This window comes from Pseudorca crassidens, chromosome 1, assembly GCF_039906515.1.
Source record: "Pseudorca crassidens isolate mPseCra1 chromosome 1, mPseCra1.hap1, whole genome shotgun sequence".
Lineage (NCBI taxonomy): Eukaryota > Metazoa > Chordata > Mammalia > Artiodactyla > Delphinidae > Pseudorca > Pseudorca crassidens.
Window position 1 is genome coordinate 64156330 of NC_090296.1, and position 12324 is coordinate 64168653.

Here is a 12324-nt window from a genome sequence, read left to right on the forward strand (position 1 = left end):
ATAGGTCAAATGCCAACTGGAGAAATAAGAAGATGTGGTTCTCTGGTCCATAAAGAGTCTCAGAACAGTTCAAAATGAAACATTCTTTGAGCTGCTCTGATCAGTTTGTCTAAAAAGTGAGAGGTTACAAACAAAGCAACGTTTTCTGACTGCTTCTTCCCCACTGACAAGTAATCAACATAATTCAGTCTTTTTGTTTGAAGTAGGCAGACTTGAGTGGTCTAGTTTCCTCCATTTAAAATGAGGTATCACTTAACCTCTTTAACTTGAATTTTTTTAACTCTAAACTTCAAATTAAGTAGGTTTACTCTGTTTCTACCTATAAAGTTGAAGTAATTATTCAAGCATAGCATTTTAAAAATAAATGTTCTTGGCACCTGTATTACAAGAAAATAAAAGGTTAATGAGGCAGCACAGGTGAGCAGATGTGAAGCATGCCATAGATTCAGCATATTCTATTTTTAGAGACCCAAACAGAGAGGGGCAGTCCTTTTATGTCAAGTAGGCCTCCCCAGGTTTCTAGTCTTCTTTCCTTTTGCTGTTAATTATTTATCTTCTACCCAAATGCCTTGCAAATATTCTGCATATGTTTCAGTTCTAGAATTTGCTTTTGTTTTAATGAATTTGTATTTTGAGATATAAATTGAACTATAACTATTGTTAAATGACTATTAAAACAAAAACAACTTTTGGGGGGAGATATATATACCATTCCAGAATATTCTCATAAAAGGCTATTTCCATGTTTAGCTGGTCACTATTAGAAATTTATGGCTAACTTCTGCTCTAGCCTCATTCTGTGCTTGCTGCTGTTCTACAGACTTGCTTTCACTCTGAAACATGTTTAAGTTTGAAATGTGTTTTGGAGAGGCTCCCAAAGTGCCTCTTGACTACCTGGACTTAAAGCTCTGAAATACCCTTGGGTCAGTATAGTGTTGTGTTACCCCTCAACTCCAGTAGTAGAGTGGAAGATTAGAAAATATATGGGCTTCAGAGCCAAATAGTTAAAAGTTTTGGCTGTACTGTTACTGGTTGTCTGACCATAAACAAATGCTTTAACTTCTCTGACCTTGAATTTCATCTACTGAAAAACGTATACCTTGCAGAGTTGATATGAGGAGAGAAATATGTGAAAGTGATATACTTATCTGGCACACAGGAACGCTAATAATAATAAGGACCTGTCTTTGATTGTCAGTCTCCACTCTGTCCTCAAAGAATGGAGCATAACATTAATTTAGAGTTTCTGTACTCTCCAAGACCCACTAGCTGGGTCTTGATTCGCGATTCTTTAACCTTTTTTACACCCCCCAGTCTTCTTTGGACTCCCTAGGACCAAGAAATTGTAGCAAGTGGATTTGAAAGACATAGACTAAGTCTCTTTGGAAATCTGTTAGAACGTGCTGACCTGACATCTTGCAGTTAACTGAAGTTTAGCTAAGCACCAGTGAGAGGCCTAGCCTTGATTAGATTAGCAAGAATTGACCTGTGGTTTGGGTGTGGTACAAAGTTAATAGTAGCATTGAAAATAACCAGGATAATTTATATATAAAACATTTACTACTTTATAGACAATGTCTCTAAGCTGTACTGGTTTCCTTCTCCCTTATTCCTCTGTCAGAGAATTGTATTTCTGTTAATTTTCTGTTAGTCTTAAATGAATTAGTTCTTAAATTATTGTAGCTCTGTGGGCCCTACTGGGATCATAGACTATTCCCTTCAATGGACTGTCAGACCATTTTAGGCGCCACACCAACCGTTCCTGTGCCCAGCGTAGACCCGTTTACTTTTTCTCTGATGACAACCACTGCTGCCACTTAGGGGCACTCACCTGGACTCTGCCAAGTGAAAACTATCTCTTTTTCTAACTTGAAGAACCTTGTCACAGGTTCACTGAAAATCTTCCTTTATCACCTCCTGGAACCCTGAGCCATATGACCCCTGGATGTCATACCTAGGCCCTTCAGAAGTGGGTCCATTTGATTCCTTCCTTATTTTCGTGCAGTTCATGTCACTAAATTACAGAACCTTTTAACCATTAGACTACATAATTGCCTGATATAATTTCCTATAGTTGTTCCTCTTTAGAAACACTGGTTTATTTCTGTCAGCCAGTGGCAAAAGTTAGCTTGCAGTTCTTTTGACACCATTTCCATTTGCTACCAATGTCGGCTTGGTAATTGGGCCTTCTTCAGCTTTACTCTTAGGACAAAAAAAAATTTTTTTTAATTGTGGTAAATAAACATGAACTTTACCATTGTAGTCATTTTTAAGTGTATAATTAAGTGGCAGTAAGTACATTCACAGTGTTGTGTAACCATCACTACTATTTCAAGAACTTTTTCATCATCCCAAACAGAAACTCTGTACCCATTAAGCAATAACTCCCCATTTCTCCCTCCTTCCTGCCCCTGGTAACCTTTATTCTACTTTACGTCTCCATGAATTTGCCTATTCTAGATACTTCGTGTAAGTGGATTCATACAATATTTGTTTTTGTGTGTGTTTGGCTTATTTCACTGAGCATAATGTTTTCAAGGTTCCTCTGTGTTGTAACATGTATCAGAATTTCATCCCTTTTTATGGTTTAATACTATTCCATTGTATGTGTATATACCACATTTTTTAGTCTATTCATTTGTTGATAGATACTTGAGTTGTTTCTGTGTTTTGGCTATTGTGAATAATGTCATTGTGAACATTGGCGTACAGGTGTCTGTTGAGTTCCTATTTTCAGTTCTTTTGGGTATATACATAGAAGGGGAATTGCTGAGTCATATGATAATTGTGTGTTTAATTTTTTTAGGAACTGCCATATTGTTTTCCACAGCAGCTGCACCATTTTGCATCCCCACCAGTAATGCATGAGGGTTCCAATATCTCTATATCCTCCCCAATACTCTTTATTTTCCATATTTTTTAATAATAGCCATCTTAGTGGGTATGAAATGGTATTTCATTGCAGTTTTGATTTTGCATTCCCTTTATGACTTAATGATGCTGAGCATTTTTTTCATGTGCTTATTGCCATTTGTATCCTTTTTGGAGAAGTGTCTATTTAGGTTCTTTGACCATTTTTGAATTGGATTTTTTTCTCTTTTTTTTGAGTTTTAAGAGTTCTTTATATGTGTTGCCATATCTTTGTCTGGTTTGTGTATCAGGGTAATGTTGACCTTGTGAGTTAAGGACTGTTCTCTCCTTTTCAATCTTTTGGAAGATTTTAAGAAAAATTGGTATTAATTCTTTAGAAGTTTGGTAGAACTCACCAATGAAGCCATCTGGTCCTGGGCTTTTCTTTGTTGGGATATTTATTTATTTATTTTTTTTTTAATTTTTTTTTTTTGCGGTGCACGGGCCTCTCACTGTTGTGGCCTCTCCTGTTGCGGAGCATAGGCTCCGGACGCGCAGGCTCAGCGGCCATGGCTCATGGGCCCAGCCACTCCGCGGCATGTGGGATCCTCCCGGACCGGGGCACGAACCCATGTCCCCTGCATCAGCAGGCGGACTCTCAACCACTGCGCCACCAGGGAAGCCCTTGGGATATTTTTGATTACTGATTCAACCCTCTTAATAGTTACAGATCCATTTAGATTTTCTATTTCTTCTTGAGTCAATTTGTGTGTTTCTAAGAATTTGTCCATTTCATCTAGGTTATCCAGTTTGTCAGCATATAGTTGCCCATGGTATTCTCTTATAATCTTTTCCAGCTTTACTTCTGGTTTTAGTAATTTGAGTCTTTTCTCTCTTTAATCAATTCTTTTTTTAGGAGCAAATTATTCGGGAGTCATATATGATACTTTTTTTATTAATTAATTTATTTTTGGCTGCATTGGGTCTTTGTTGCTGCACGCAGGCTTTCTCTAGTTTCAGCGAGCAGGGACTTCTCTTTGTTGCGGTGCACGGGCTTCTCATTGCGGTGACTTCTCTTTGTTGCAGAGCATGGGCTCTAGAGCACAGGCTCAGCAGTTGTGGCACACAGGCTTTGTTGCTCCGCGGCATGTGGGATCTTCCTGGACCAGGGCTCGAACTCGTGTCCCCTGCATTGGCAGGCAGATTCTTAACCACTGCGTCACCAGGAAGTCCCCATATATGATACTTTTAATTGAATGTGTATAAGTCTCAGAGTGAGAGGAAGTGAGTTGAGGGGGGAAGATAAGATGCTTTGAGAGTTTTAGATTCACCCATATAGTCCACATTTTGTTGATTCTTAAACCTCAGGGTGCTGTGGAACCAGTTAGTTTCTTCTATTAGTGTATAGTGCAAAGTTCCTAGCAGGAAATCCATGGTCCTGATTTTCTCTGTGCCTAATAGCAATATTAGACTTTGTTGGGGATACTAAAGATGTTCTCCTAAAGGAGAATATAAGCAAGCATACGCTAAAATGTACACTAATGAAAATAAGTGCAATTACCTTGTAAAAATCCACCAGCTTCCCAAAATGAATCAGCTCTGAATATATTGTTTGTCTTTCTGGAATTGTATGATTCTGTTTTGGCTGTAAATGCAAAAATGTATTTTGAAAACATGTAAGCAAAAGGGCAAACTACTTGTAACCACTCATCTACTTTCTGTCTCTATGGATTTCCCTATTCTGGATATTTCATATAAATGGAATCTTTTTTTTTTAATTTTTAAAAATTTATTTATTGATCGATTTTTGGCTGCGTTGGGTCTTCGTTGCTGCGTTCCGGCTTTCTCTAGTTGCGGCGAATGGGAGGCTACTCTTCATTGCAGTGCATGGGCTTCTTTTTTTTTTTTTTTTTCCCAACATCTTTATTGGAGTATAATTGCTTTACAATGGTGTGTTAGTTTCTGCTTTATAACAAAGTGAATCAGTTATACATATACATATGTTCCCATATCTCTTCCCTCTTGCGTCTCCCTCCCTCCCACCCTCCCTATCCCACCCCTCTAGGTGGTCACAAACCACTGAGCTGATCTCCCTGTGTTATGCGGCTGCTTCCCACTAGCTATCTGTTTTACGTTTGGTAGTGTATATATGTCCATGCCACTCTCTCTCACTTTGTCACAGCGTGGGCTTCTTATCGCTGTGGCTTCTCTTGTTGCGGAGCACGGGCTCTAGGCGCGTGGGCTTCAGTAGTTGCAGCATGCAAGCTCAGTAGTTGTGGCTCACGGGCTCTAGAGCCCAGGCTCAGTAGTTGTGGCACAGGGGCTTAGTTGCTCCACGGCATGTGGGATCTTCCTGGACCAGGGATCGAACCCATGTCCCGTGCGTTGGCTGGCGGATTCTTAACCACTGCACCACCAGGGAAGTCCCTGGAGTCATATATTATATGGCCTTTTCCGTCTGGTTTCTTTAATTTACCATAATGTTTTAAAGGTTCATCCGTACTATAGAGTGCATCAGTATTTCATTCCTGTTTTTTTGCTGAATAATGTTCCATTGTATGGCTATAGCAAATTTAAATTATTTATCAGTTGAAAATTGGCACAGTAAAAATGAGATTGAGAAATATTTCAGTTGTGGTGAGTGAGTCTGAAATTGCAGCCTATAAAATCCAGATACAGCAGGCAGAGGTAAGGGAAGCCAAAATAGGGTAGAGTTAGTGAATAGGAAGCTTTCCAGAGATCAGAAATCACAATATAAGTTACAAAGAGAATAAAAAAGGTTATGATCAGGAGAATTTCAGAATTTAAAATACTGAATGCTTTGAAAAACTCTTGTAAGGCCTAATCTGTATAATGAGATATTATGCCAGTACTTGATTTTCTAAACAGTAACTTTAGTGATGAATATAATTGCTAAGAATCATGATAAATTGACTTTTAAAATAGTCTTGTATTGTGTTAAATCGTAGCTAACCTTTACTTAAATTGGATGTTACAGATTTTCTCTTTTATTAAATTGGTTATAGTAATCAGCCATAGTTTCTACAAAATTGCTTTTCATTTGTTCAAAATAGATTGCTCTGAAATGTTTGATTATAAAATATCAAGTGATTTGCATTTTTAAATGTATCATTTTCTTTCAGGTTACAGTGTAGGATTTTGGAAGTCCTCCCTCCATCACACCAAAATGGTTTTGCTAATGGACATGTCAGCAATATAGATGGAGAAACTATTATCATCAGTGATAGTGATGATTCAGAAACACAAGACAGTTCTTTTCAAAATGGGTAAGTGATTTTTAATAATTTTTAAAATGTATGAATTCCCTGGCTGTCCACGCTTTCACTGCTAAAGGCCCGGGTTCAGTCCCTGGTCGGGGAACTGAGATCCCACAAGCCATGTGGCACAGCCTAAATAAATAAGTATGTATGTATGTATTTATTTATTTAAGTAAGTATGTATGTATGTCAGATTGGGTACTGATATCCCATTGAAATAATTTTTTCTCTTCCTTTCTAGTCATACACTGGATACTATGTATCTAAACCATATGGTTCAACAACACCTTAGAATTTGCAAAAACTGAAACTTACCTAGTTAATTCTAGTCAGCTGCACAAGAACAATTGAAGCTCACTTCATTCAGTTATACACTCCACTTTTGTTTACCTGGGAAAATTCATTCTGTCCTTTATTATTCACTTTATGGTGCATATAGTAAAGAAACTCTGTAAGTTTCTGAGATTTAGTCAATTGACAGCTTTGGTCAGCTGAGTGCTCTTGGAGAAAAATCATATAAATCCATATAGATTGGCACTGTCTGCAGTGTGTGTACTGTATTTATATCACTTTGACTGTATCTTACTTTCATTACCCAATTGCCCAGTGCTTCTCTTTATCATCCTTTCATATCATTTTCTTCTCTATAACCCCCACTTATATCCCCTTTACATATACAGTTGCATTCACAGAGGCAGCTTTTCCAGAATCTAACCACTTCTCTCTACTGCCACCACTACCCTCTTAGTCTGTACTGCCAACGTTTTTCTCACTTAGTTTTATTGCATTAGCTTTCTAACTGGGATCCCTGTTTGCACTCTGTTCCCCTCATCCCAGCCAGAATGATCCTTCTGAAGTGTAAGTTAAATCATTATCACCCCATTATTCAGAATCCTCCAGTGTCTTTTTTCTTTTTTAAAAAAATTAATTTATTTATTTTTGGTTGCATTGGGTCTTCGTTGCTGCGTGAGGGCTTTCTCTAGTTGCAGCGAGCAGGGACCGCTCTTTGTTGCGGTGTGCGGACTCCTCATTTTGGTGGCCTCTGTAGTTGCGGAGCAGGGCTCTAGGCGCGCGAGCCTCAGTAGTTGCAGCACTTGAGCTCAGTAGTTGTGGCGCGCAGGCTCTGTAGTTGTGGCACACGGGCTTAGTTGCCCTGAGGCATGTGAGATCTTCCCGAACTAGGGATCAAACCCATGTTCCCTGCATTGGCAGGTGGATTCCCAACCACTACGCCACCAGGGAAGTCCCTCCTCTGGTGTCTTTACTCAAAGTAAAATTGAAAGCCCTTAATGATAACCCATAGTCTGGCCTTGCTGCTGCCTCTCTGACTGAACCTTCCTCTTTTTCTCCCTGTTGATTCTGCTTCTTGTGCAAACCATGCATGCCTTCCCCTCAGGACCTTTACACTTTTCTCTCTTCCTTTAAAAACTCATTTCTCCAAGAGTTTTTTCATGGGTTGCTCCCTCATTTTTTTCAGATCTCTGCTTAAATGTCAACTTCTTGGAAGGCCTACCTGGTCAATTTATCAGGGATCATCACCCTATATGAAATAGAGACCTTTCACTCTGCACTCTATTCCCTTCATAGCACTTACCACCTACCCTGTCGTCTATTTTGTTTGTCTCCCCGCTGTATTTCTATTTTGTTCACCAGTGAATCCTTATTCTTTAGTATTTGGCACATTGTAAGCTCTTAACTATTTAGTGAATGGATGGATGCATGAATGAATATACCCTCAAAAGAGAAGAAAAAATGAGAAATTGGTAGGGGTGGGAATTAAATGTGTAGCCTCTTTGCTAGTTCTTGAAACAGGGTAAACTACACTATCTCCACTTTTGCTCTTAGATTACGTAGCTAAAAATGGTTTAAAAGTAAATCCAAGAGCTGTTTATAGATTTATCTAGCCTAAACTGGAGAGCCTGCTTATTCATCTGGAGTTAATTTCTTCACCCAAGGAAAATTTATTGAATGAGTAATTAAAGTACCTACCTAACATAAAATAGTGCTCTGTGCTATTTTGGCTAATAAAATAGTGAGGCATATCAGTAACTTATAAAATCATAATTAAAATTAAAATGCATTAGATTCTGTTATAGTATGTCCTTAGAAACTAGATTTCATGTAAAATATCATGTTTCCAAACAAATTTTTTTTTTAATTTTTTATTTATTTTTGGCTGCGTTGGGTCTCTGTTGCTGCCTGCGGACTTTCTCTAGTTGCAGGGCTACTCTTCGTTGTGGTGCGTGGGCTTCTCATTACAGTGGCTTCTCTTGTTGCAGAGCATGGGCTCTAGGCACGTGGGCTTCAGTAATTGCGGCGCGTGGGCTCAGTAGTTGCAGTGCATGGGCTCCAGGGCGCAGGCTCAGTAGTTGTGGCACACGGGCTTAGTTGCTCTGCGGCATGTGGGATCTTCCTGGACTAGGGATCGAACCCATGTCCCCTGCATTGGCAGGTGGATTCTTAACCACTGCACCACCAGGGAAGTCCCCCAAACAAATTATTAACTTATTTTGTGTCTTTGCTCTTTTTAGGAAGAAGAAAGATACAGTTGATCCCTTATTATTCAAGTACAAGGTGCAACCCACTAAAAAAGAATTGTATGAGTGTGCTATTGTTAAAGCAACACAAATCAGGTAAAATTCCATATCTTCTGTATGGTAGTTTAAAGTAGAATAATTACGTTCAGTTAAGGAGATTTGATGTGGAACAAATGGGTAGTAGCGAGTGATTGCTTCCCTTTTTAAAATACATGTATATTTATATGCTCATAGACTGATAATGTGATTCCTAGTGAACCATGAGCCCTTTGTCTAGTTTAGTAACTAACTCCAGATAGTCTTCACATCTAAAAAATTAAGAAGGATTCTATTTATGAAGCACTTCTCATGAGAGAACTCAGTTTTCAAAGCTGAGAAACCTGGTGCTTAGAAGTACGTCACATTTGTAATATTATGTTCATTAGACACAAACATCTGATCAGTCTCTGCCCATTTCTGAGGAAGTTTAATAACAAAAAATGAGTATGTTTAAAAATTCCTGTTTGTGACCTAATCAAAAGATAGAGGTAGTCATGAAACAACCTAAGTGTCCTTTGACAGATGAATGGATAAAGCAGATGTGGTATATATATACAATGGAATACTACTCAGCCATAAAAAGGATGAAATAATGCCATTTGCAGCAACATAGATGGACCTAGAGATTATTATACTAAGTGAATTGTCAGACAGAGAAAGACAAACATCATGTGATATCTCTTATATGTGGAATCTAAAATATGACACAGGGCTTCCCTGGTGGCGCAGTGGTTGAGAGTCCACCTGCTGATGCAGGGGACACGGGTTCGTGCCCCGGTCTGGGAAGATCCCACATGCCGCGGAGCGGCTGCACCCGTGAGCCATGGCCACTGAGCCTGCGCGTCCGGAGCCTGTTGCTCCGCAACGGGAGAGGCCACAACAGTGAGAGGCCCGTGTACCGCAAAAACAAAATATATATATATATATATATATATATATATATATATATATATATATATATATGACACAAATGAACTTATCTACAAAACAAAAACAGACTCAGGCATAGAGAACAGACTTGTGGTTGCCAAGGGGGATGGGGATCGGGGAGGCATGGATTGGGAGTTTGGGATAAGTAGATGCTTTGCATTCTATACATCTATTATGTATAGAATGGATAAACAACAAGGTCCTACTGTATAGCACAGGGAACTATATTCAATATCCTGTGATAAACCATAATGGAAAAGAATACGAAAAAGAATATATATGTATAACCAAATCACTTTGCTGTACAGCAGAAATTACCACAACGTTGTAAATCAACTCTACTTCAATAAAATTTAAAAAATAAAAAAACAAAATGCGAAAGAGAGGTACTGAATGGTTAATATTTAAAAGAACTGGCTCTAGGTTACATTGATATATTTTAGGAAAATCCCTGTTGTTGCCTGTTGAGGTTAGTCTCTTAGTCACCTGAAAGTAAGTAGTTGACATCATCAGCCAGCTATCAACTTGTCACCTAGGATTCAGTCTTGCATTTTGTTTTATGTAAAATAATTTTACTAATTCTCTCATCCCTGTTGCCCTCCCCCCACCCATATACTCATGAGTCCAAAGAAAAGTGATAACAATATTATAAATATTGAGTGGATCCTGAGTCAGGTATATTACTTTCTATAAACTGTATGGGTCTGTGCAGTTTTTTGTTTGTTTTTGGGGGCCTATCATTAATGTAAGATCTCTGGAGCATTCTCCGCTTTATTGTATATTGAAAAATAGCATTTCCAAGATAATGCTCATGAATTATTCCAACTTTTGAATTTATTTAGTTTATGGGCTAATGAATAGCATAGTTGAGACAACCAATGTTTTCCTTATTCATTGTTGAGCCTTTTCCTTTTTTTTTTTGTTTTTAGTTCAAGATATGTTTTTTACGTAATGTAATTCCCTATTTAATATTTTTCACTTTTCTATTTACTTTTTGACTTATACTGTAAATATAATTCTGCTAGATCTTGGTTACAGTTGTATTAACTCATTTTCTTCTTAATTGGTGAGGCAAAGAATTATAAGGTGGAAAGTTATACTTGATAACAGAAGACTTAAATGACTTGCAGCTCTTTGTTGGCACCAAAAGATAATACTGTTCCACAGATGCAAAACTCCTCAACAAAATACTAGCAAACAGAATCCAACAGCATATTAAATGGATCATACACCATGATCAAGTGGGGTTTATCCCAGGAATGCAAGAATTCTTCAGTACATGCAAATCAATCAATGTGATACACCATATTAACAAATCGAAGGAGAAAAACCACATGATCATCTCAATGGATGCAGAGAAAGCTTTCAACAAAATTCAACACCCATTTATGATAAAAACCCTCCAGAAAGTAGGCATAGAGGGAACTTAACTCAACATAATAAAGGCCATATATGACAAACCCACAGCCAACAGCGTCCTCAATGGTGAAACACTGAAACCATTTCCACTAAGATCAGGAACAACACAAGGTTGCCACTCTCACCACTATTATTCAACATAGTTTTGGAAGTTTTAGCCACAGCAGTCAGAGAAGAAAAAGAAATAAAAGGAATCCAAATCGGAAAAGAAGAAGTAAAGCCATCACTGTTTACAGATGACATGATACTATACATAGAGGAGCCTAAAGATGCTACCAGAAAACTACTAGAGCTAATCAATGAATTTGGTAAAGTAGCAGGATACAAAATTCATGCACAGAAATCTCTTGCGTTCCTACACACTAATGATGAAAAATCTGAAAGTGAAATTAAGAAAGCACTTCCATTTACCATTGCAACAAAAAGAATAAAATACCTAGAAATAAACCTACCTAAGGAGACAAAAGACCTGTATGCAGAAAATTATAAGACAGTGATGAAAGAAGTTAAAGATGATACAAATAGATGGAGAGATATACCATGTTCTTGGATTGGAAGAACCAACATTGTGAAAATGACTATACTACCCAAAGCAATCTACAGATTCAATGTAATCCCTATCAAGCTACCAATGGCATTTTTCACAGAACTAGAACAAAAATTTTCACTATTTGTTTGGAAACACAAAAGACCCTGAATAGCCAAAGCAATCTTGAGAAAGAAAAACGGAGCTGGAGGAGTCAGGCTCCCTGACTTCAGACTATACTACAAAGCTACAGTAATCAAGACAGTATGGTACTGGCACAAAAACAGAAGTATAGATCAATGGAACAGGATAGAATACCCAGAGATAAACCCATGCACATATGGTCACCTTATCTTTGATAAAGGAGTCAAGGATATACAATGGAGAAAAGACAGCATCTCTAATAAGTGGTGCTGGGAAAACTGACCAACTACATGTAAAAGAATGAAATTAGAGCACTCCCTAACACCATACACAAACGTAAACTCAAAATGGATTAAATACCTAAATGCAAGGCCAGACACTAACAAACCCTTGGAGTAAAACATAGGCAGAACACTCTATGACATAAATCACAGCAAGACCCTTTTTGACCCACCTCCTAGAAAAATGGAATTAAAAACAAAAATAAACAAATGAGACCTAATGAAACCTAAAAGCTTTTGCACAGCAAAGGAAATCATAAACAAGATGAAAAGACAACCCTCAGAATGGGAGAAAATATTTTCAAGTGAAGCAACTGACC

General features: G+C 38.0%; 1 protein-coding gene across 1 annotated transcript in view; it reads left to right on the forward strand.

Moving 5' to 3' along the window:
- Positions 1 to 12324, forward strand: part of BAZ1A (bromodomain adjacent to zinc finger domain 1A) — a 93212-nt gene that overhangs the window by 29024 nt on the left and 51864 nt on the right. The window contains exons 3-4 of the mRNA XM_067737706.1: positions 5994 to 6137; positions 8660 to 8761. Of these exons, the coding sequence (XP_067593807.1) occupies positions 5994 to 6137; positions 8660 to 8761 (246 nt within the window). The remainder of the gene's footprint in view (positions 1 to 5993; positions 6138 to 8659; positions 8762 to 12324) is intronic.